At 40.1% G+C, this 26,741-nt stretch overlaps 1 protein-coding gene across 2 annotated transcripts in view; it reads right to left on the bottom strand.

Annotated features, from left to right (window-relative positions):
• INO80D (INO80 complex subunit D) overlaps positions 1–26,741 on the bottom strand; it is a 59,035-nt gene that overhangs the window by 31,269 nt on the left and 1,025 nt on the right. The window contains exons 1-6 of one of the 2 annotated variants that reach the window (XM_019523474.1): positions 26,324–26,707; positions 22,066–22,132; positions 18,177–18,271; positions 17,839–18,085; positions 11,234–11,985; positions 7,463–7,571 (exon numbers count right to left, since the gene is read on the bottom strand). In XM_019523474.1, the coding sequence (XP_019379019.1) occupies positions 7,463–7,571; positions 11,234–11,985; positions 17,839–18,056 (1,079 nt within the window). In that variant the 5' untranslated portion in view covers positions 18,057–18,085; positions 18,177–18,271; positions 22,066–22,132; positions 26,324–26,707. Of the gene's footprint in view, positions 1–7,462; positions 7,572–11,233; positions 11,986–17,838; positions 18,086–18,176; positions 18,272–22,065; positions 22,133–26,323; positions 26,708–26,741 lie in introns of those variants that run through there. The other variant, XM_019523475.1, reaches the window with a different exon arrangement.

Raw genomic sequence — 26,741 nt, 5'->3', positions numbered from 1 at the left:
TGAGAAGGAAGTGGCAGTGGTGGGGTGGTGGTGGGTGGGCAGGGGTGGGGAGTAGGGAAGCGGCAGGGGAAGGGTGGCAGCAGCGATGTGCAGGGAAGTGGTGGAGGTGGCAGTGGTGGTGGCAGGAGTGGCAGCCGTGGCAGCAGGGGGGAGCAAAGCAGCAGCTGGGTTGGAAGCGCAAGGCCTGCAGGAGTGCCAGGCCAGCAGGAACCCAGGGCAGGGTGGCAGGAGCATGGACCCGGGCTGGTAGGGGCACAGGGTCCACCTGGCTCAATCATGCGGGACTTTCATACAGTTCCCAGGTTCTCTACCTAAACCACGCACTTCTGAGGGGAGTCCTGCATTATGGAGCCAGAGGCCTGGCGCCAATCAGTGGTATGTGCAAGTTGTGGGGAACAGCAGGGAGCTCCGCACTATGGCACCAGGTATCTCCAGGCGCAAGAGGCTGGACTTCTGGTGACATTGGTCAGTGGTTAGGGCCAGGACTTCCAGTCCCAAGATGGTGACCAGGGGCTGGGACACCTGTCAAGGGGCATGGTTACCTTTGCAGACCTTGACAGTTCACCAAAACTCATTAAGTGGCCCACTACTGAGTTAGAAGGTGATTGAAGTCACAAGGTAACACGTATACTCAGAAGGCCTGAAAACTTTTCTGTGGCACTCTACAATTTGCTGGGAGACAACCAAGTTTTAAAAACTACTCAAGACTTTCCTTTCAAGCCAATAAGACTAGTCAAGAGACCTTAAAATAGCACAATGACATCTACTGTTATTTTGTCTGAAGTATTAAAATCCCAAACAGTCTGTTTTAATCTTTTTATGTTGAGTTGTTTAACCAGGCTCGAGCTGGCTGATTCTCCATAAGCATGTCATGCATGGCTGTGGAAATAAAGTATTTTGAAAGTAGTTTCAAGAGAGCTCCTAGGCTTTAAGAACACCAACTCTGGGTAATCTAACAAACAGCCTGTCACCCAGTGTTTAAATGTTCTTATACAGAGTTCCTTTTTAAACAATTTGGGATTAGAAGTGAAATTGATATACGAAATCTCACTGTGAATCTCCAACCATGGACTCTTTCTTAGCAAGTATTAAGAAATATGGAGTGGGGAGGGGTCCTTAAGAAGGTTCTCTCCAGTAGGAGGTAGCATACAGAATAGAACGAGTTGTAAAACTGCAGGGATTTGACTGCCCCTCTGGTGTAGTTATACTGTGCCTCTATCTATGCCACCTGAAACTCTTTCCTAGTTACCATACTTACTTCTGAGAAGATTTTTAATGACTACACTTGTATAGGGTAAAACTGGGGAGAATAGGGCAGACTATGTGCCATGGAAAAATTGCTGCAATGTAGCAGCCCTGTAAGTTAGGATAAAGGTCACTCTATGGAGTTTGTCATTGACTATATTAGTGTAATAACTTATTGTGAATTATTTACAAAGCCACCATACTGAAGCCACAGGGAAAGCATTTATAAAGTGAAACAGGTGTCATGGTATTAGAAGTGGCACATAAAACACATCTCTTGTACCACTGATCTTTACAGAGAAACCAAGAATCCTGGTCTTCTCCCACAGGAGATCTGGGTTACAGTACAGTTTAGCAATATATTGTTGAAATGAAAAGAAAACTCCAGCGCAGTTCTTTTGCGCGTTATAAGAATGAAACCGCAGAACCTGTCTACTCTTTCACCATTTCTAGTGCTTTTTAATTTAAAATTTAGAAAATACTTTTTATCTGCATTTATGCTGCATTTTAATTGTGTATTATTGCTATGCAATCCCCCCAAGTTAATCAGCATGTGAAAGAACACTAAAAACATTTTTATTATCTTTCTTAAATATTAAGAAAATCTTTTGGCAGTTCCAATTTTTCTGTGATACTGAATAGCTTTTTATCTTACTCTTTTAGAAGTTTATTCTATACTGTGAGCAGATTAACTGTGGTAGAGATGTTTTTCCTACTGCTTGTAATGGGAAACAGTCTATTAAAACACTCATTTTAGCTAAATTTCAACAGAGGGATTAAATCGTGTTTGCTGACAAGTGGAGTTTTGTTTTGAAGTAAACTTGTTTGCTTGTGTGGGATTTTTTTTTACACTGTACAAACAGATGAAAACCAGGCATCAAATAATCTGCAGTTTAACTGATGTACAAAAAGGGACAAATCTGGACTCAGATGAAGCTAAAGAGTATTCCCCACCTCTCTGTGCAGGAACCAGTGATCCTACAAAGCATTTCCCCTGCCCAAATAGGCAGCTGCTCCAGATTTTACAGTCAGTGAAGTCTCACAATATTTAGTGTTTGTCTGAAAGCCTTAAGCTCTGGAGTCCTGTGAATATACCAAGTCCCAAATTAAGCAAGTGAGCCTCAAAGATTAAAAAGCCAGAAAATGAATAAAAATCACTCCAAAGGTGTTATCTTTTTTGTTTAAATGTCATTAGCTTTGGGGTAGCATAAGCTTGATGTTGTACTGATGATGGTCCACAAATTATGCAGGAGGAAAAGATTTCTTAGGGTAGTATTTTTTTTGGACCAACTGTGTAGTTGGGATAGAGTTAGACAAGCTTTTGAATGCAAGACAGGCAATCTCAAGATTTTTTAGTACCTTGGCTTGGTAATACCATCACTCAAAAGTCAAACTGGAAGTTAAAGATAAAAAAGGTTCACACATAAAACCACTGCACACAACTTGGCTAGATGAAGGCACTCAAAGTTGCCCACTTGCTTTTAGCTCACTCCTGTTTGAAGACAGTTGAATTATAATAAAAAAGAGCAGACTTGGCTCACAGGAAAATCGCTTCCTCCTCTAAACTGCAGCAAACGGGACAAGCAAACAGGACACAAGCACAGAAGGCGAAGAGTGGAAAGGTTAAGGACACTGCAGAGTGCCTGCTTATCAAACCACAGGTTGTTATAACAGGAAGATGTTTACCACAAATATCACACTTAGATACAAGTTGAAACTTTTCTAAGAACCGTGTTCAAAGTAGTGTGATTTCCTCTTTAAAAGCAATGGCTGATTCTCGCCATGACAGTTAATGTGTTCACAGAGCAGTCACTCTGGAATAAGGGTTACCAGGTTTGTTAAATACAAAAAAGGGCCACAATTCCCTATTTTTGGTAACATAATTTTAGAATCTTGAAGTTTTGGGAGAAGAGCCACAGATTTCCATGCAACTTAGTGCCAAAAATCATTTGCAAACTATAGTAGTGAGATGCTGGTTGATTTTGGCCGTTGACTTGGATGGCTGTAATATTAGTAAAGCAGAGTCCTTTTAATAAGCCAAACCCATCTGTGGAATAATTCAAACTTAACACATCTCCAGGAACAGACAGACCATACAGCAAAATGTTTCAGTTAATAACAACCTTGACAGAAGCTTGCCAAGCAGAAGAAAAATTTTGAAAGGATGGAATCAAGCAAATGTGTCAATGTTTATCCATAAACAAAATTAGAAGAGATGCTGAAGAGCAGAACTAGGCAGACTGACTGAAGCATAAGAGCTGCAAGTACTGTACAAAAATGTATCAGTTATGATCAATGAAGAGAGTGCTTAATTGAAGTAAGCGAAATGTTAAAATGGAAATGAAAATGTCAATCCAAGGTAGCACTTTCACTCAAGATTTGAAAAGAACAGGAAAGACTCAGTGAAAGTTGAGAAGAAAAGAATACAGAACAGATGCACATGACCCCTGAGAGCTGAAAAAATCTGGAATTTAAGAAAAAGCCAGATCAAATGTCAAGGAGGGAGAGTAGTCAGTTAGTCTTACCTCAATCCTGGGCAAGCTTTTTGAGAGAATTATTCTGGCACATGTCCATGAGGGGCCAGCAGGGGAGATTATGCTTAGGGGCAACCAACATGGGTTCATTAGAGGCAGGTCTTGTCAGACCAACCTGGTGCTCTTCTACGACCAGGTCACCAAATCCTTAGATGCAGGGGTAGCAGTGGACATAGTCTTTCTGGACTTTCGGAGGGCCTTCAACACTATCTCTCACCCCGTTCTCATTAAGAAACTGGGGGACTGTGGTGTTGACACCTACACAGCCAAATGGGTCACCAACTGCCTGGAGGGCTGCACCCAGAGAGTGGTGGTGGACGGGTCCTTTTCGACCTGGAGGGATGCGGGCAGTGGGGTTCCGCAGGTCTCGGTCCTTGGGCCTGCACTGTTCAACATCTTCATCAGTGACTTGGACGAGGGGGTAAAAAGCACCCTGTTCAAATTTGCTGATGACACTAAGATGTGGGGCAATGTGGGTACACTAGAAGGGAGGAATAGGCTGCAATTAGACCTAGACAGGTTACAGAGGTGGTGGACGAAAATAGGATGGGATTCAACACTGACAAGTGCAAGGTGATGCACCTGGGAAGGAAGAACCAGCACCATACCTACAGGCTGGGGAACTCCCTTCTCATCAGTGCAGAGGCAGAAAAGGATCTTGGAGTCATCATTGATGCCAAGATGAACATGGGCCGGCAGTGTGGGGATGCAGTCAGGAAGGCCAACCGCACCTTGTCATGCATCCACAGATGCATCTCGAGCAGGTCCAAGGAGGTGATCCTCCCCCTCTATGCGGCACTGGTCAGGCCGCAGCTGGAGTACTGCATCCAGTTCTGGGCGCCGCACTTCAGGAGGGATGTGGACAACATGGAGAGGGTCCAGAGGAGGGCCACTCGCATGATCAGGGGGCAGCAGGGCAGGCCCTACGAGGAGAGGCTACGGGACCTGAACCTGTTCAGCCTCCACAAGAGAAGGCTGAGGGGAGATCTAGTGGCCTGTTACAAACTAGTCAGAGGGGACCAGCTGGCACTGGGGGAGTCCCTGTTCCCCCAAGCACTACCAGGAGTGACTAGGAATAATGGTCACAAGCTGGCAGAGGGTAGATTCAGGCTAGATATCAGGAGGCGCTACTTCACTGTCAGGGCAGCTAGGATCTGGAACCAACTTCCAAGAGAAGTGGTGCTGGTTCCTACCTGGGGGTCTTTAAGAGGAGCTAGATGAACACCTTGCTGGGGTCATTTGACCCCAGTACTCTTTCCTGCCATGGCAGGGGGTTGGACTCGATGATCTGCTCAGGTCCCTTCCGACCCTACAAACTGTGAAACTATGAAACTATAGTCGTCACAGGAAAAGTTCTTTGATAGACACTTGCTGACTCTGAAAATTACATTTGGTTTGAAATATAAACTGGAAAACTAGAATCAAAATGAAAGCATGTTGTCCAGTAGCCAGATGGTAAGGATTAATCATCTGACCAAAAAGAAGAAAAATTCTTTACCTTAAATATATTTTTAAGTAAACTTGTGTGAAACTTTATTATTTTTCAGTCTAGAAATCCCATTACAGCTACTGATTTTCATGGTAGTTAAAAATAATATTTTTTATCATTTAGAGACAAATATTAAAGAGATTTTTTGGCCTGCTGATTGTCACCAATGCTTGATTTAGTGAAGGAATTCGGGACTTATTTCTGGACCTCTATGTTTTGATCACAGCTTTGAAAAGTACTTTCAAAATAACCTTCAGAGACTGGTAAATGTTCTTTGCAAACTGGTGTACTAAGCACTTCAATTCTGAAATTTTAAATATGACCTTTGCAGGGGCACTAAGAATGCATTAATACCTTTCCTATGTGTGTCTTTTGGAAAGACTAGTGATGGTTTTAGATATGACAAAAATATCTGCTTGTGCACTAAAATGGAATCATATAATAAAAGCTGTAACAAAAAAAACTAGTCAAGAGTGAGATTTCATTTTGTTATCAATATCTTCAACCTCCTCTCTTACAGTTTTTACCTCAATTTAATTACGATACCCTGCTTGGTGTGCCTTCATTTTCTGCTGCTAGTATGACATTAATTCAGAGATGTGTTATATCCTACTGTGAAATTACAGTCCTGGATTATCAATATTTGAACAACATTTTAAGCTTTTCTGCACCATCAACAGAAACCTACTCCTCCTGGCATGTCCTTCATAACAAATTTAAATTTCTAAGTGAGGTGGTGCACTGGGGGTTTTTAAGAGGAGGTTGGATGACCACCTTACTGGGGTCATTTGACCCCAGTACTCTTTCCTGCCGTGGCAGGGGGTCAGACTAGATGATCTGCTCAGGTACCTTCCGACCCTAGAAACTATGAAACTATGAAATGGTAATGTTGCTGGTTATTGGATGGAGCTTAATTATAATTTTTCAATTAGCAAAGACAGTCGTGTCCACAATCTGGGTTAAGTTTATGAAAAGGTTTACATGGCATGGTATCTGCAATAGCAGAAGACTAGACTAATGACCCAACAGGCCCGTCCAGTCCCATGTATTTTGTGCTTTCTAGAATACAGACTATTAAAAACACAAAAGACAAAAATGTGGGAACTTAAGAGTCATGTTAGCATTAAAAAAAAGAAAAATCTAACTATATGTTCCCAATTTAGAAAATCCTTCCTATTCAGGAAAACACAGTGCTCACATTCTACTGAATTCAGTAAGACTTGGGTACATGTGCAATGAATTTGAACACTTCTCTTTGGGGAAAGAGCCTCTTCGGAGATTTATGGCCTTAATTAAAATAGCTGGCATTCTAGTTCTGGACATCTGAAAACAACAGCTGTAATTATAAGAAACTGTGTGTTGATCTTTTAGAAAAATTATATTGAAGACAGGCCAACTCCTTTGATCTGGATCACTGGTTGTGTATTCCTTCTGAGGTTTGATATAGTGCTGTTTACCCATGCAATTTTTGTACATTATTTTATGTAATGCTTTTTGTCAATACAACTATGCTGTAAGCTCTCCACAAACCTAAGGGATATTGTAGAGTTGTTTTTCATTTTTTATTTTTCTTCCTTTTTGTCCATTTATATTTGCCCTTTCCATTTTTCTGCCTTCACAGTTCTTCCTTTTGCATACCCTTTAGGTCTGTTGTAGACCTCCAGTGGTACATGTGTCCCAGTTTCAGAAACACTGGTCTTGGGTAAATGAATACAATGTCTTCAGAAATAAAGAATAATTCAGTGATAAACTGCTAATACTTATTAAAAAAAATAAAATGAAGAAATGGTAAAACACTATGAAAGCTACTATGTAAGGCTGCTAAAAGAAGGTTTAACATTTATGTCCTTCATTTATTTGGTAATACTATTACTGCACTCTCTTGGGGTACACGGTTTTTTGTTTGTTTGTTTATATTACCCTCCTCAAGTAGATCAAGTTTATGGACTTACCAAATGTATTACAGGATTTTGAAAGGTATCCTGTCCCTTCAATTGCCAACCTTTTTTCTGGTAAACAAGTACAAATCTCACATATATAGCTCCAAAAATATTTACCTGCTACTGATTTAAGAAGAGCTGGCCCCGATTCAGCCAAAACCGTAGCAAGCCCCACTGGTTCTTCTTAAAACAAAGTCCATATTTAAGTTCTTCATTAAACTGCACTCAATCTGAACAATTAAAAGGGTACTTACTCATGTTTTTCATATCTGAGAGTTTCTCGGATAGACCATGCAACCCGGTATGGTGAAGTTTGCTCTGAGTCCTCCAACTCTTCTCCACTGTCTTCAGACCAGTCTAACCCTAAGAGCAGCAGAGACCATGAAAGATGGATGAAGCGAGACTTCATTGTCCTCAATATTTCCAAATAATTTGTGGCAATAACTGTTAATAGTATTCTATGTCCTACATAGGATAAATTATGTTTGATGAATTATGCAATATTCTGAATTACGTAGGAAGAGTTATGATATCAGCTTCATTACAGCATGCAAATAGCAGGTTACTTACTGCATTTTTCAATCACCAGTTTTGCCTTTAATTTCTTTACTGGCCTTCCTTGTCCATAAACGAAATCCCAAGCCACCACCATTCTTACATGCATGCAGGCAAATATTCCTGTACCAAACATGCTAATTCTTTAAAGACACAGGTAAAGGGAAAGTCTCTGCTGAGAACTGACAGTCCAACAATTATCTATGCTGGATTTGGATCTAAATAGGTCACATAACCTGTTTTCATTTCTGTTCATATTACAACTCCTGTGCTGCCCCCACTGAAAGAAGAGCAGAATAGCATAACCACAGGAGAAAGCTGCAGGGAGAGAGGAGAACACACAGCTATACAAAGCAGAGGAATATTCTGTGTAATCACATGCCACCTAAAAAACGTATTAGTGAAAAAGGGGTTAAGGCTCCAGGCAAAAGAAGAATAATGAGGAACAGTTATTCACTCTTAAAGCAGTGTGTTCTCCCTTCCAGCCTGACTAAAGTACACACAACTAATGTCAGATTAGTTAGTGATTTTTGGAGCAGATTCAACTTAGTCTGTGGCCTTCACTATCATGAAGCTCAGGATAGTAACCTAGGGCTTAGGCAGATATTATTTTTATAGTGCTATGAAGTTTCTATCACTACAAAAAACACAAGAGCACTAGGGGCTGGCACACATGCACAGACTCCTGGCTGGAGCAAGACAAAGTTGGTTTTCCAGACAGAGAGCGATGGGGGCACCTTGCTGGGCAATGAGCTCTACTCATCCCCCCGGCTGACAGGAGAGAAGAGGGGAGTGCACACTCTCTACCCCTAGCCCTCTGTGGGCATCCTGGAGCTGTGCTTGCAGTCATGGGTGCAGCCCCAGTACCAGCTCTAATCCCAGACCAGAAACTGTGGCTGTCATCAGTTGCAATTTGTCACATGACCCCCTTCTCTGCCTCCCATCCTTGCTGAGTCCTTAGCAAGAGGGGAAATGCAGACACACTTACAAACTGGCCACTGTTCATTCTTTCCCCATGTGATCCCTAAAATGGGACAGAGACTGGAGCAAAAAAGAGAGTATTTTATTGCTATTACTCTATAAGAGAAGTCAATGTCAGTTATACAAACCCAGATACCTAGCACACCAACGTACCAATTCAAGAACCTAAAGGCAGTTTGGGAATAACATTTTCAATAGAGTATACATAATTTCAGAGCCACAACTCTGACTTATGAACTGAAAAATGGTAACTGAACTCCAGAGTCTTAAGTCATCACAGTCCTTCTGAAAAGTTTACTCTTGGTGTCAAATTCTAGATATTCAAATCTGGCCTAAGTGCATGTCCTGAGAAAACTAGGATAAGACAGATTTACATTTTACACTGATTATACTGATGGAGGAATGAGAAGCCAGAATGGTACTAACATAAGGACATAGGCACAACAGAGGCAGTGTTACCAAATAATCACGTGTTGGGATATTAAATTATTTTATTCCTAGTGGGATGAGAGAGCACAAAGGGAAATCAAAGCCAGATTCAGCCTCATTTTACACTGGGTTTGTATAAACACCACTTTGCAGTTTTGTTTAAGATTTAAAATTAAGAGTATATTTTTAACAATTCTCTTGGCAAACTTCATACTAGTGCCTATGAGCTTTAGGACTAAGTATTTTCTTAAATAGAAACCCCAGAAGTTACTGCAGCAGAATTTTAAAAAAATCCTCCAAAAATAACCTGTTTTATGACCTTGCAAATAAGTATTTTTTCTGATTTATGATACAGCTGATACATAAATAGGTATGTTATGTTAATTTGCAATTATAAAATGCTATAATTTAATGTGCTTATTTTCATGTGGTTAACACACAGCATTTCTAAAATTTTACCTGCAAAAATTTGATGACAATATTCCCTAAAACTGAATAGAATGTGAGGAGTTATTTTTATAGTAAACACTAATGCAGAATGTGAAACACCCTGGATATGCAACACTACCTTCACATTACTTCACAAGGCCAGATAGCTTTATAACCTATTTGGTGCAGCATTCAAGTCCTCATTCCTCAAAATAACTACATTATCCAGAAGACCATCAAATAGTGATCTTTCTGAATGATGTCCCTTAAGAGACATGCTGGAGGACATTAATTGGCTTCTGAACAAACAGTGCAATTATTCCACAAGTGCCAAAGGGCAGCTCTTAACAGCAAATTAAAAAAGGTTAATTGAAATAGCAAAAATTACAGATGTTTGTGATTAAGTAATATGTTGCTGCTGGTGTAAAGAGCTGGCTGGACTTATTGGAAGTATTTTTTTTTTTTAATTCTTATGCAAACTGCTGGTTGTTTTCACTGCATTACATTTCTGGCTCTTATTTCTCTTGCTCACTGCCCAATCCTTTATCTCCTGCAAAACTTAACTACAAAAGACCTTAACTGAAAAGTAAGGTGACTTCATGGGTTCATGCATCTCAATGCACACAGCAGAACCAAAACCCAAGCCATATCAGAGTGCTTAAAATTTCAAAGAACATTATTCCTGCCAGTCAGTAACAATTCCTACAAAAAAAACCAGCCTAATATATCAACACTTAACAGAATTAGTACTAACTGAGTGCATCTACACATTCGTTAATGCAGCTTTGCTACTGTGGATTAAATTTAGTACCTCTAATATGAGGTACTAGATAAAGGTGCAGAAGCTGCGTTAATGTGCAGTAGCAAAGGCAAACATTTTTTGAGACACTTAACATGCAGTGGACTAATTCTACTGTGCATTAGCATGGTTTTTGCCATGATGTACTAATGCATAGTAGAACACTCCACTGCACATAAAGGTGTCTCGTGTAGACACACCCACTGTCTATATAATGCCCAGAAATTGTGTATATGCATGCATATATAAAATGGACTGCTTCTGTTCAAGACTGTAGAAAGACCCCCAACCCCCATTACCTACTATCAACTCCTGAAGTTCTTCTGTGCAATACAAGGCTGGCTTTTTCCTGGCTCAGTCAGGTCCCCAGTCATTATAAAAATACTTTTTTAAACCCCAAATTTCCAGTGAAATCAACTGAAGGTTTGCAGGTGCACAGAACTCTAGATACAGCCTCCAAAGCTGCATTTGTCTCCTTATTTCGTGATTTTAATACTTGGGTTTACAAAATTTGCCTGTCCAATCTCGCCTATCTGCTCCATCTAGGTATATTCAGGAGTTTTATGACCAAAACCCTATGAGTGAGTTATGCCCCAACTTTGCCTCTCAAATCATTAAGCAGCAATTTTAGACAGAGTTATGAAAAATAAAAAAAGAAGATATAAGACAGATGTGGTGTGAATAGGCACCTGTTGAGATCCCTTTCATAAAGGCACATGCTAGTTAACTTTACAGTGACATACGTGAATTAAGTATAGGGTTAGTAAAGAGCCATCTTATGTCATAACATCTTGAAAACACCATGCAATGATATACTGAATTATCTTCCTACCTAGATGGGGAAACAGATCAGTGTCCAGCTGCTGTTTTCGAGTGCACAGTTTCACCAGTCTCTGTAGCCGGCTCATGCAGAACGAGTGCGGAGAGAAGGCTGTGGCTTTCATTAGGACCCTATCAGTCCTTGGTGGGTCCATGACAGGAGCCCTAGCAGGTGGCAGGACAGGCAGAGGTCTTTTGGTAGACAACTGCCTTGCTTGTGCTATAGTGTGTGTGGTGGGTGCCACTCCCTGCATTGGTAGGCTGGTGTTCTGAGGTTGAGGTGACTTGCAGACTAAGCCCTGCGGTAGCCCTGTAGGCTTTAAAGAAGCTGACAAAGGTGGCAGATGGGAGTGCTGCTGCTGCTGCAGAGGCTGCTGCTGCAAAGGTGCAGGAAGGGGGCTAAAGTGCTCTTGACGAATTTTTAAAATCTCTGTCTCTCTCTGGCGCTGCCGGTTTTGGGCCAGCTTGCTCTGCAACTTTTTCCTCACTGTTGCCCCTTTCTTTAAGTCATCATCCTCCTCATTGAAAGCAAAGGGGTCGTCCAACTCTGCTTCCAAGTAGTGAAGAGGAAGCCTAGCCCCTGGTGGAGAGAGGGACATCCCATCCAGTCCATTGGACATCTTCAAGGCCAGTGTGGGCACTGTCAGACTGAAGGCCATAGTATCCATCTGGTGCCTGACCTTCACCTCTTCTATTGGATCATTCTTTTTCTTCCTCTCCTTTTTAGGTATAAAGCCAAGTACCTGTAGGTGGCTGTTGCAGTACCTTTGAAAAGTGAAAACAGCAAAATCCTTATACTTTTCTTTTAAATAAATACTCTTAACAAAATATTGTAAAACCACAACAAAATGCAACCCCCAAACACCCAAAACAACAAAAAACACATCTCCTCTGCCACTGCACAAATGAGACTATTAGCTCATCCTTGTCCATTTAACAGACCCACAAGAGAAAATGAGAACTTCCACAAATGACAACTTATCATTTTAAGAATTTAAAAAGTCTTAGTAAGTTATCATCTGAAGTCAGTCAAAAGGCAGGATAAATATGCATCTTTATAGACTAACTGAATAAGATTCTCTCTCTTGTATGAGAGAGAGTGCACATACAAACTTTCGTGAACCCAAGGTCATACAGCATCTGATGAAGTGAACCTGGGTTCACAAAAGCTCGTGCTCCACATATACATACACACAGTCAGTTAGTCTATAATAAAGGTGTGTATCTACCCTGCATTCACAGGAAAGCCACATTCCTCTCCACTTAAAATTAAAAAAAAAAAATCTACCTCTCATATCCAAATTGGACACAGGTTAAGGTGTACAAAAGGACTACCTGGTACACAATAGTATAAAATAATCAGCCCTGACACTAAGAACATGGTTATTACAGTCTTGGCACACAGAATTTTTTAAGACCTCCAAAATTAAAAGTACAGGAGTTGCTATTATCCCTTCTGTCAAGCTGTTCTTTCATAGTGAATGATTATACATGTTTTTAGTAAATACACTATGGTGGAGCCAAATTACAAAAGGATTTTTCGTGGGACAATCTTGTTTTGGAGATCTTTGCTGAGAAGGGCCACTATTTATGTTTGAAAAGTTGGCCATTTAAAAAATAAAAACATCACTGATATTATTTTATTATGGTTAAATAAGTATTAGAAAGAACAACTGGGTAGTTACATAGAAAAGTTTGGATATTTTAAACTAAAAAGTTCTATCCTGTTGTCACTGTGTTGTGTAAATCATGCAGTGAATATATGTATACACATGTGATGGCACAAATATAGGTTTCAAGCTGTTCTAAGATAAACTATTTCAAATTAAATTTTACTTAAAAAAAAAAAAAAAAAATCAGCATAAGTTTATGCCTCAGACATGAAACTGAAATGACAAAGGGAATAACAGCTTACAGCCACAGGTAACACACTAAATTAGGGAATTTAACAGCTGAACAGTTAATTCATTTTTGGCTGGCTAGGTTTAAGAGACAGAAATAAAGACATTTAAGGTCAGGGAAAAAAGGGAGGAAGTCCAGGCTTGAATCTTAATCTTTCAAGTAACTTCACCTGCAGTCCCTCCCACCTATGAGGAGGAATCCTACTGACATTCAGGGAGGACTGTGTAAAGGGGGCCAGATTTCAGGATCCAAAACTACAGTCCACTATACGGGGGGGGTGGGGGAGGGAAGGGAGGAATTCAAGAAAGGAGGATGAAAATTATAGACTTAGAAGCCTAATCATGTAAATTAAGAAAAATCAGAAATATTTATGGATAGTATAAAAAACAGGGAAGGACAGAAGGAAAAAATTGCAGTAGTCTGTATTACTTAAATGTGGTTTGGTATGAGTTTGAGAAAAGTCAATCATGACAAAAAAAACTTAATTTCTTTTCAAAATAAAATTACCACTGGTCTGTATGGATTTAATATCCCTGGATTTAAAAAAATGCAAGTAAAATGGTAATACTAAAAAAGAGTACTTTCTAAATACAATTAATAAATTACAATAGGTAATGCTGTAATTAAAGAGTGGAAAGCAGAAGGCTGAGATTAAGTGTTCTCAATCTTTGTGACAGCACGCAAGAACTGGACTCCAGTAGAATTCATATGGAGAAACACTTCTTAAATGCTGTAACAGATAGCTATTAAAGGATCAATACTACTGGCACTGCAGTTGGTAAGAGTGGACACCAGCTTAAAGTAAAGCAGATACTTAAGTGATTTGCTAGACTGAGAGCTAATTCATAGAACCTCTGTCAAAACTTAACCACAGTGAAAAGGTCCCCATGAGTTTTTTCTTATTACCATGGAAAGAGGTTTGTCTGGTTTAACATTCTCCTATGGTGTTCGTATGCCAAACACTGCAGCCTAAGGCTTGTACAACCGCTGGAAGGTAAAACTAGTGTCTATTTCCATTGTCCAAATGGAAGGGAATGAAAAAAATAAATAAGAAAACCAAATAAAGTGGGGAAATGTTAATTAATTCTAAAGGTTCTTTCAGTGCCAGGATGTTTTGGTGCAATTGTGTCAATAATTTATTTTTATGTCTTTGTATCTTTTTGTTATGGCAGAGGGAAAAGCTTTGGATCATTTAAATTATTTTAACTGATAATACTACAGTGTTAAAGGCTAAGAGTTCACTACGAAGGCAGAGTTTCTGAATAGAAGTCCAAGATACTAGGTAATCACGGCACAAAACACTGATTAGACAACATGCAGGCCACGCCTATGTTTCAAAAGGATGAGTCTATTCTTTAACTTCTGATTCATTTAACACCATATAACAAAAACAGTCTCCTCTCTTCTGTTAAATACACATCAGTCTGGTATACGCAGGTCAAACTGCGATCAACACACACTAAAAGAGGAGTGAGCTGATCCTGGTTAGAACTAGCAAACATGGTGTGTACAAAGGATGTTAAACTCTGTTGTCTTCCAACAGGATAATTTCAACCTGGCTTGAAGAGCAGAGGGCTAAAGCAAGTCATGCTTTTCACCCAATGCCTAAAACACTCTGCTTCCTAGTCCATACAGGATTCTGGATCAGTATTCATTTCCAGTTACCTTGTTTACAGAAAGATCTGCGTAAGTCAGAAAATAATGTTCATGTCAATAAATGGGAAAAAGTGGAAAATGAGGGACTTACAACCAGAAAACACTGACAAATACGGATTAATTACATCTTTAAAGAAGAGACTTAAGAGGCAAAATGGTGAGTCTAGTCTAGCTAAAGTGTAACACCATAATTAAAAAAAAAATTGAGTTTCATTATCTGTTTATAGTAACTGGACAGGAAAAAATACATTCAAGCTAAATATAAAACATATATAATTTACAGAGTACAGTGAATAAGAATAGATTTCCAGTAAGGCCATTAAGTCATGCACTAATAATAATTTAGTTTGTAGAAAATGAATAGGTAACAAGGAATATTAACAAGTTAAAGGAACATTAACCAATTTTGTGGTTGGTTACATCTGACTCCACACCTCAGGGTCAGGAAAACAGTCTCTCTTGTAGGCTCTTGGCATTCAAATGTATTTGCCCCATTCTGTTATAATTTTTAAAACTTAAAAATGAAAAAGGATGGCAATGGCACTGAGCATGTCTACACATGCCATTTATGTGCAGCAATAAGCTGCAGAGCTTATTGTTCCATAGTTTATTACTCCTGGGAAGCTCCCAAGCATGCCATTTAAACAAGCACTTGAACCATAGCACATTGAGCCAGATCACAGCAGCCCCAGCTGGCAGGAGGCCCAGGGGGTCAGCCTGCCAGCCTAGGGCTGCTCCAACTAGGCTCAATGTGCTGCAGAGAGACTGGCTGGGGCAACCCCCATACTGAAGCACCCTCATGCCCCAGCCAGCTGGACTGGTATCTACACATTCACTGAAAAAACTTCGCAGCAAGGTAGTACTTGTATTTACAAGTACTACCCTGCTGAAGAGTTTATTAGATTCATGCGCCCGAACAGAAGTGCACACGTAGATGTTGAGACGTTTACTGCAGTTAATTAGTCAACTGTCCAGTAAATGTCTTGTGCAGATGCGCCCACTAATCAAAAACTGATATGGTCTGCTTTTGATCCTGTACCTTTTTGGACCTAACATTGTATAACAAAAGTTAGCCTGTACTATGACAAATAAAGTAAAGTTAGAAAATTAAAGGCTGCAAATGAGGAATCCAGAAATGGCTAAACAGATTTACAGTGAACAGGCGGTGAAAAATCTCTCCAAAAAAGAGAGATAGACATGCCTACCAAAAATATGGTTTGTATCTGGTACAAATTTACTAGAAACCTTTGAAATTCTATTGTTCAACTGTAAAATCCCTTCTGAGCAGCCATATTTGAAAGCATCAATTCCAACCTAACCCATTTTCTCATTTGAGATTAAAGGCCTCCTTGACACACCTGCTGTCCTCTTCTAGTACTGTAATGCAATGCTTGACATGCAGTTTAATTATTCTAAAACAATGCCTTCCAGAAGCTACCACCACATTATACTGTACACGTTTGATTAAGTTTCATTTTACACAATGAATTGGCTTTGTACTTTATAAAGCAATCTCAAATTTCATGGGGACATATGAGATCTGGGAATCCTCACTAAGTTTTTTTGTGAAGAGTTTGTGGTTGCTTTTTTTTTTCTTGCCTTTTTAAAAATTTATTTATTTTTTAAGTATGACTACAGCATGGCCAGGAACTGTGGCCCAGTTAGTTCTTGCCTCTGAAATAACAGTGTAACTTTTGATCAGACAATTTCCAGGGTTATTTTTCTGTTAGCTAACCTCCAAACAGTTTCTACTGTACAGTAGCAAAGAACCAGTCAATGACTGTCAGGTCATGACTTCAAGTTATTCAGACAGTGCCATTTGAGAATTTGCTCTACACCTTTTGACAAACATTCAAGTTTTCTTCTCACTTCATCAGTCTCCTCGGCTAAATGGCAGGTGAAGTGCAAGTTAATTTAGAGCCCAATCCCAGCTGTTTCAGATAAGAGAGGGAGCTGTGAACCAAGAAGGAACTTATAGGTAGGGCACAGTGGGAACACTGCTAATAACCTGAAAGGTTAGTGAATGGCATCTAATAATGTGAAAGGTCAGTGAACAGCAGTCTGTCTTTTTTTGGCATATTTTGTTTACCTTTTAGTTTAAAAATCCTATGGTTTCCATGGGACAAAGCCCAGTCTCAGATATTTAACCAAACACTTCATTTCAAAAGATGAAATACCAGACTTGTGGTAAAAAGTGTGGCACTGGCTCTCTTGAAAATTAAAGTAGTGGAAACTAAGATTAGAAGCTAGCTGCATTCCTGACCACAATTTAAATGACTGCAAGTCAGTGGGAACATATGGAAATTATGGCCTAATTCTCCTCTTCTTTTTGCTCAATGTCACCATAATGTCACTGTCTATCACAGTCTTAAGGGGTAAGGAAGAATAATTTTGTGTTTATTGCCCCAAGTTAGGATTTAGGAGATTTAATTTTACTTTTGCCACAGGCTTTCAATGCAGCCTTTGGCATGTCATATAATCCCTGTGCTCCAATAACCCTCTATAAGGTGCTGATGACACTTCCATGAGACTTCCTCTCACAGGGCTGCTATGAATATGCGTTTATTAAAGAGGTGTGGTACTCTGATACTACAGTGATAGTCATTATATGAGTACCTAATTGGATCAAGAGTGCTGAACTGCCCTGAGGCCACTAATCCTCAAACTCTTCCTAGAAGCCCATGTATTCTCCCAGCACCACATTTTGCCTATCCTGTCAAAACCAGATTTCCATGCAGCTTCTTCAGGAAAATGAAACTTTTAAGAGCATCGGTTCACATGTAACATCAGTGGCTAAACAAATGAAGAAGAGACAATATTACACTAGGTTCAAGTTTGATTCATGTATCTTACAGTGAAATCAAGTAAAAACAATAAGAAGGCTTGCAAATATACTGTATAAGTTAAAAAAAACAAGCATACTGGCCTTAAAATTAAAACCCTTCACAAACATGCTGCTATTCAATCTATTTGATCTATTTCTCCCTAAACAGAAAAGCCACACCTGTATCCAAACTGGCTGAATCTTTTTCCCATTTGCTGAGGGCCAACATCACTCACCTACGGTCCTCAGATTTGGGGATGGGATTGGTGCAGCGTTGGCTGTTATACTTGGCCACATATTCACATTGCTTGAAGGGGGCAGTCTTATCCTCCAGAACGTGTCTGATACAGAAGGCGTAGCCGTTAAGTCGCCTCTGCTTGCACAGTTTGGGGCTGTATGAGCACAAGGGCTTATTGTCAACCTCAGAGAAGTGTATGTGTTTGCCTTCATACATCACGTGACTCTATTCCTTGTGAACATCAGCTGAAAGAACCAAAAATAAAGATAAATCACACACAAAAAATGCATTAAATTCTAGATTTTGCTTTTGTGGGAGAGCAGCCCAAAACAGTACCTGATTTTAAATCTTCTGTACCGTATCAATATTAGGAGAGACCCCAAGGGCACCACTATCCTGGAATGACGACGAATCAAGTTGAAGCAGATTGTCTAAGAGAAATATCAAAGAGGTCCAAGTCAGTCAAGATTAAAACAGACAGGACCATTTTGTTTAATAAGAAAAGCGTTGAATATTGCCTCTCAGCATGGGGCTCAGATGCAACAAGCTGGATCGATTAGGTAATCCAAGTTCAATCATTAACTGGAATGGAGACATATCAACTAAACCAAAATTTTGCATGGATGTATTCAAAGGAATACCTTGCTTAGAATAACCCTGAGAAAGTCTTCACCTTTTGGAAGGTAATAACCCCACTGCATAAGAATTGAATTTTACCACTCAGCACAGGTAAACTTGTATTGTAGATACTTGCACCACATTTGGTACATGGTTTTCAGAGCCTCTAGCTGCCCCCAGACCCAGCAAGAATCAACAAGCAGCTACTTCCCAAAGGCCAATGGGATTCTTCAGAAGGTGGCCTATTTTGTTACACTTATGGGGTGAAATCCTGGCCCTACTGAAGTCAATGGCAGCATTTCCAGCGACTTCCAGCACTTCACCCGTTAGCTGTATCAAGGGATTCTGTTTTTTCTTTAAACATAGTGGTTGCTAAGGTATATTAAAAGAATGAAATCATAAGTTACCTTCTCGTTTCTGGTTCCCCACCACTCTGGAGTCTTTGGCAATCCGTTCTTTCTTTTCCAGAGTAGCTTTTAATTAAGTTTAGCTGTACACACATTATGCAGCTGCTTTTCTAATGCTAAATGTAGACTATGCAAGGCTGTTTGCACTGACAGAGGTAACTATTAACCAAACGAACAACCCTAAAGTACTGAAATACAGTCTTGTGAGTTTGGCATGTTCTGTTTCAAGTTAAGTTCTTTGTATATTATACCTGCACTATACATATCGAGGTGATGATGTACATGCGATACATCTGATGCCTGCCTTCGTAATTTATCACATATTCATGACCACCTGACCCATCTTCTCCCCACTATGTTTCCCCAGGAAACATTTTAGTATTACAACCCCCAGAGGAGTTTCAAACAATCTGGCAGAAAAAGGCTTCCTTCTCCTTCCTACTCCAAGTACTGAATTCTTGCCTGAGGCCACAAAATAAGTGGAAGTGTCATAACTTTATTACCCATGCACCCAAAGGGCTTGAAGGGTAGCTTGACAGCATAGGAAAGGGGAAGACTCCCAGCTTCCTGGCAGGGTTCCCAGCAGAGTCAAGACTTCACTCCCAGCATTCAAGAAAACACCCAGTACTGTGACATTTGGGGCCCACAGAAACTATTAGAAGGCCATTTAGGGGAGTGTTTCAATTTACTAGTTCTGACATCTCTTATGCCAAACACTGAACAGCTGGTTGATGAAAATGCCTGGTTTTATGAGCAGAGGGGCATAAAAGACAGTTCCAACAAACCTACAAATCCTCTCAAACAGCTCCAAAGCAGTTTTACATATAACACAGGGATGACAAACTCACTTGGGCCTCTGAGCCAGAGCTGAACCTAGTGGTGGGACAAGCAGCAGCAGTGCAGAGGTTAATATTGCTTTCACTCAACTCGCCCTCTGCCAACATACATGAAACCAAGGGCTCCATAGCTGGAAAGTCAGTGTGGGTCCATCCCTGAATTTGCAGCCCATCAAGGAGCCCTGCGGGCTGGGTGAAACAGCTCTGTAGGCAAAAACTGGCCCACAAGCCGTATCTTTAACACCTCTGATACAACTTTTGTGGCCCACACAGAATACATGATGGGGCCGTGCCCTCCGAAGTGTTTACTGACAATCTTGGGGTGATCTGCATAACTCATCCGTAAGTAATGAGGACCCTCCCAACATATGCCTAGAAAACCCTTACACCAGAACACTTTCTAGAGAACAGTTTCATACCTTCACTTACATATAGCACTTCAGGACTCAATTTGCACCAGAACACCAAAGCACAATAAAGGATTAACATCTTATCATAAAAACCACCTCAGTAATTATCTATACTAGTATCCCAAACTAGTAATCATGTCCTCTAATTTCTCTGAATGCACCAAGTACTGTAAAAATTCAAAAGCAATTAGCAGAATACATCCCTGCACAATGTAACTAAGAGCTAAAGTAAGATGTTTTGGGTTTTATTTGGATTTGCCCTTAGGGCTGTAAATGGCCTGGGTCCCATCTATATAAAAGATTACTTCATCTATTACTACAGCACCTAAAATAAACTGAGGTGTTTGAATGAACTATTATGTACGTAAAGAATAAATAAATAAATAAATGCGGCTAATTGCAGGTCTTTTGCTCTGGAGTTTGCTTCCTTCCTTGATTAGCCAGAGCTTGGAGCTAGTGACATTCAGAACAAGTTGCAAGATCCACCTGTCCTTCCAGGATTCATCTGAGGAGGACAACAGTCAGTTGCCTAACCTTTCCCTTTGTTTTCTTCTCTTATTCATGTCTTTATGCCTTCTTCCAAGCTGCTGCTTTAACACCTTGAATAGTCTTCTACTGGTCACCCACCTCCTCTTCCTTTACATCCCTCCTAACACATTTCTTCTATGAAGATTTTCAAAGATGAGGCACAAAAAAAAAAAAAAAAAAGTTATTTAAAACCAACCAAAAATATTCAATAGCCAGTCTTCCATGTTTGGCTTGCTGTAGGAAAGCCACCATTTCCCTGAGTTTTACAGCCTTCCCCTACACCACAAAGCTACTTCCCTACCACTTTCCTTCATGGCCCATTCTTAAACTCGTTGGGATTTCTAGATTTAACAGGAAATGTTAGCTCTTCAAGATCCTTTTAATTCAACTATAAGACACTGTATGCAACTATGAGGTCATGTAAAATATAACTATAAAATATATATAAATGAATATAAATCAATAGGTCTTCAAAAAGAATTAGTGATCCTGAACCTGGATTCTATGCCTGTGCACCAGAGCAAACTCATATGAATGCAACATAATCATGTGAAAAAATCTGCCAAATGGGAAGTCAGCATCTACTACGAGCAAAAAGCCTTTCAAATCTACTAATTACATAAAACTATAGCAATTGTCTACTGCATCAAGTCAGATCTGTCTGAACTATCCCATGTGCCTGCAGAGAGCCCCAGTGAAGTCAGTGGGCTGTGCAGGGATTTAGTAATGGCAAGATCAAGGCCTATACTAACACAATGCTATACTGTATCAAAAAACACTTTTTGTTTTCACTATCCTAACATCTGCAAAACTGTAAGACCTTTCCATCTTTTGATTCTGATCTGACATTAAACTAGCATTTTATTCTAAATGAAATGTATGTTCTTTAAATAAAAGAGAGAATGCAAGACAGAAAGTAAGAGCAAGAGTGCTTTCTTGCCACTAAATTAGTAAGCAGCTCTAAACATTGTAATAAGCACAAGTAGCTTATCTGAAAAGAACTGACACTACAGTTTGTTAACTAGTGGGCGGGAGAGAGATTATTTTTGTCCCATAGGATTCAGTAATAGATGAAAACTGAAAATGTGGACTTCCTCTGGAAAGCCAAAGGTTTACGCTGCTGCACTCTGCAACAAAAATTCCAGGGCACGAAACAGCCTGAAACTTGACCTGGGGTTCAGATCTGTTCTTCAGAATGATTCTTCACACAAATTCTAATCACACTCAGAATTTGTGCTGCAATTATCCCATGAGTCCACACACACTGGTTACTTAGCTAGGTAAAAGACAGGTCTATGTATGAAATGTCCAGGGCCATTTATTAAGAAGGATTTACAGACAGTATAATGCTTCTTAAGAAGTTTTCTATTTTACTAAGAACCTCCTTAAGAAGTTTTCTATTTTACTAAGACAAGTCACACCATACCTCTTTGTGATCATCATTATCAGTGACAATTTAGTCAGAAGTAGCAAGGAGAAGTTCAGAAGAGGGCCTAGAAAACAAATGTCAGTGAACTAGTAGTAACATTTGAAATTTAGGGCCATAACATTTCCTTTCTTTCTCCTTCTGAAGGAATGAACAGAAGATAAAACCTGTTTTTCTGGTAAAAATTCTGTCTGGGCAGGTGTAAGAGAGAGAACTTGATTTCATAATGGGATGTGTGGTAAAGATGCGCTGGACACATGGCAAAACAGTTCTGTGGCACAATCCCATAGTAAAGGGATTCCTCCATGTAAAATCAAATCAAGCATTAACTTTAGGTTAGGCACGAACTTGGTACATGACGTGTATTCTAGGCTACAGTGGAAATTGGTTGCTGGTCATAGCTGGAGAGCCGATGGGAATTTAAGGACACAGAAAATCTGAAAAGACACTTGCATTGCAAATATAATAATACTTTAATTCACATGGATCGGTTACATTTTAAAATGTATGCTTAGAGCCTGAAATTCTACATGCATGAGGCACTTTTAAGGAATGGAATCCTCAAGTGCATTGTAAATTGTATTGCAATTATCTGTCTGTGCTTTAAAGATGTATAATTGTGAGGACTGAGCTTAAAGGGTCACAGCATAGCATCCAAATACTTGTCATCATTAAAGATGCCTCAGTTCTATTGTTTGGTATTTTTTAATGCTTAGCGTGGATTTAAGACACTGCTCCTCTGACTGCATACATAGCATCTGACAGATGTGCTGCCTTGTCCATATATGTGTTCTGAAAAGGTAGCAGCTTAAAAGCTATAGACACTAAAGTTCTCTTCGCATTCACAGAGCAAGCATAGAGTGGATAATTGTCATGCTGGTTCCCCCTATTTTTCCACAAGCCTGACCTGGATAGCCCACCTCCAAAAATGACAGGTTCACCTTTTACTCTCATTCCATCTTTGTCCTCACTGCTAAGACAGACAAGAATTATGACAACGTTGGCCATGGTTTGCGTGATGGGGACATCAGCCCATTCAGAGCTGGACCGCAGAACCCATCACTAAGAACAGACATTTAAGAGCCATCTCCATCCTCATTAATAGCTTTCACTACCTGCTAGTGGGGTGGTGTAGTCAGCTGCATTGAAAGGTTCCATTCTTGAGCCATTTAATCCCTCTTTAAAAAGTTTTCTGTTTCATGGAGAAAGGACACACCACACACACCTTGTTGTGATCACTGTCACTACTATATAGCCATAAGCTCTGTCCATGTACCACAAACTAATCAAAACTTTAGTTTAGTTAAGAACTCAACTACAAACAAAATACATTAACAATTTGGGAAACAACAGCAAAACAAAATAGACTTCAAAGAGATGTATAGTAGTATGTGGGGAACTATGGACAGCAAAAAGTGTTTGTAGAAACCCTACCCTGAAAGCCCTTTGAAAATTCTAAGCGATACCAACAGTATGCCAAGCAAGTACAAGCGTGCACTAAAAACCCATGTGCAGGATAGGTATACAAGGATACACCAGTGACTGACCAAACACAAACACACACAGTTCCTCATACAATTGAATTACCAGTGCGGATATAGAAAAGTATTGGCCAAAAAAACTGCCTTCATCTTTAAAAAAAAAAAAAAAAAAAAAAAAAGGATTTAACACTGCATGCTGAACATTTTAGGAGACAGGTGATTCAAGTTTTACATGGCAGCCTTCAATGCTGACTTTCAGATTTTAGAAATGTTAATTTAGTCACAGCAGCATTTCTCTTTAATTACCATCTGTAAATCTATATTTGACTATTTTCTCATACATTAAAATCTACCTAAGCTAGAAGTGGCAACACCGTCCTCATTCTGTCTTCGCAGAACAGTTCTGGCTCCAAGTCTGTAGAAAGATGACTGCATGGAACTAAAATACTCACTATGTTAAAAAGCTGAAAGGGAGAAAATGGTATATTTTAGGTCAGTAATGATCTGTACAGTACTGACCTAAAATAAGTCATTATTCTTGTTGATAATGTGGTTAGATTACAATGGGGTTTAAGAAGCAAAATCAAAGAGATCTACTTAACATACATGTTTTTGATCAAAAACTGAATAGATTCTTCTATATATTCTCCTTTGGGAAATGCACAGAAGTAAGAATTTTAATTCTAACAGCTCCTGTTATATGACAAACAGTACAAAGGTACCCAAAATTAAATACCAGTGATCACTTACAGCTGTGCACAGGAAGCAGCTCTGATATTTCAAACTTTATTGATGGAAGTATTCCCCTTGACTTTGATGAGATTATTCACCTACGTTAGGACTGCTCGTGTGTATTAGACTTCAAGACATGTATGTCTTCTGAAGCAGTATTAATACCAGCTTCAGTATTTAAAGTAAATGTTAAGGCCCTCATCCTACAATCAGAGCCTCAAAGACAGACTCTCATGCCTGCAGCAATCTCACTGATTTCAATGGGACTGGTCTACCAGCGCAATCAGGTTGCAGGATAAAGGGCCTCAGAAGCAGCATTAAGTGTAATCTTTTATTTCCAAAATAAGTAAATACAAGTTATCCTAGCGAGAGACTATAAATAGCAAAACTAGAATACAGTGAGAAAACTGAGACTAAAGATAGACTGAAAAATGTCTGAAAACCTAGAACATGCTCTCCTGAAAGGCTTCTTTTAGGCCTTGAACCTATTCAATTTGAAAACATGTTAGCCACTTTTAGATTCATAGCTGCATGTTTTTCTAAAACGACCACGGTATGGAAGTGGCGATAAGATTATGAACAATAATAATGCTTATTTTCAAATAATTAAAATTTAAATATGCATAAAACATTTAACAGAAAGTATATGCTTTTAGTCCTAATGATGCAAAGATATAAATTTGTGCTTATCTTTACATGTCGCAAGAAGCCAATCGACTAAAAAATATCAGTATAAAATAAGTGAATGAGGCTACTCAGAACAAAGTCTGAATGGTTGTATACTCACAGCTTCATTATGGAGTTACAGCAATTTGTAGCAAATAAGAAGTACTTGCATACATTTTTGTAGGATCAGGACACAATTTTTTTTGTTTGCCATGACAACAGTGAAACACCAAAAATGTATAATGCTAGAGACACTATGGGCTGTTTTCTTAATGAAGTTAATTTCTACATTTTTTTTCCCCAAGACAAAATAGAATCAATATAAATTTTGAGTAAAGAAAAATCACTTGAAGGGCATCTCAGTTCAAAGCTCTGACAAAAAGTCACAGCTACCCCATCAGCGTTCCATTGCCAACTTCGCACAGCGTAAGAGTGCTTTGAAGTTTGAATGCCAATCTGTAATGTTTGGCCAGCAAAGTCTCATCATTAAATGCTACTGCTCAAACACAGGATATTTGAGCCCCAGGTACGACACAATGCCCTAAATTTACAACACCGCAAATTAAAACAAATGACATATCAGCTGTCAGGAAGAACCCATAATGGGGAAAAATACAAATTTATCATGTGTTGCTAAGTAACAAAATCAGAACTAACTGTAACTAAGTATTTTGAAAGCAGAAAATGGAACGATCAGTCTCTAAGTCAAGCATGCTGTTGCTTCTAAAAATGCTTCATCATTATTTGTACAGGGCAATGAATGTTCTTAAGCTGAAATATTTTTAAAAAGTGCATTTGTGCAAGTGAGTAGTATCTATAATCGCTTCACCTACGCAGAGCCAAGTCACCTATGCTGCAGCAGATGTATCAGTTTGACAGTGGACCCTCTTCACAATTATGACCAGCACACTTCCTCCTGGGAAAATATCCTTTCAATTTCATTTTGGGCACTAGCATTTTAAAAATGAGGTCCTACCTAAGAATTAGATGCACCGTAACCAGATAATTTGCCATCACAAATCACTTGGAAACCTGCTGTCTGAGGCCGATTCTGGGGGCAGACACCTGCACCCTCGCACAGCCACACTGACTCCACAGAGGCCGACCAGTCAGACATCATGGTCTGTGGACCTGTCGTCAGGATCAGACCACAGGGTCAGGGTCCAAGTTGGACAGTAACCTGGGTCTGTTGCTGATTAAAGGGGCTCTGTAGAAACCTCTTTCCTCTTCCCTTTTATTTATTTATTTATTTTTAAAGGCACCAACCTAGGACCTAATCCTGGAAACACTCAGCGTTGCCAACTTAGCTGTAGCACTGAGCAGGAGAGAGGGCAGAAAGCAAGTATGTCCCACATAAGATGCCTGGCCCCCATACCCACCCCGCTCACAGCTCTGGGGTCAGCTCCAGACACGCGGCACGTGTCAGCCCGCCAGCGATCAATGACAGCACCTGGGAGGCTCTCCACAAGTCACGAAGTTGGCAGGGAAGGCACAGCGACCCTGCAAAAGGGAAGCACTGAGAGCAGCCCCGGCTGCGGGGGAGGGGGGGGGCTGCCGCCCTCGAGGGACGGGACAGGTTGGGGCCACAAAGCTGCCCTGCCCACCCGCTCGGTTGTGGCTGAAACGAGACAAGCCCAAGCCCAAATCCCCACACCCGGGAGGGGGATACCCCGGGGGGGGGGCGAAGCGCTACATGGCCCCCTCCCGCGCCGAGGGGAAGCGCTGCCGGGCCCCGGCCCAGGCCCAGGCCGCGGGGCGGGAAGGGGCCCGGAGCCCGCGGGCGAGCGCGGAGCCTGC

The sequence above is a fragment of the Gavialis gangeticus genome, unplaced genomic scaffold (genome assembly GCF_001723915.1).
Source record: "Gavialis gangeticus isolate Ggan-Ray unplaced genomic scaffold, GavGan_comp1, whole genome shotgun sequence".
Lineage (NCBI taxonomy): Eukaryota > Metazoa > Chordata > Crocodylia > Gavialidae > Gavialis > Gavialis gangeticus.
Note: the sequence above shows the minus strand (reverse complement) of the source record. Positions and strands in the feature narration are given on the sequence as shown.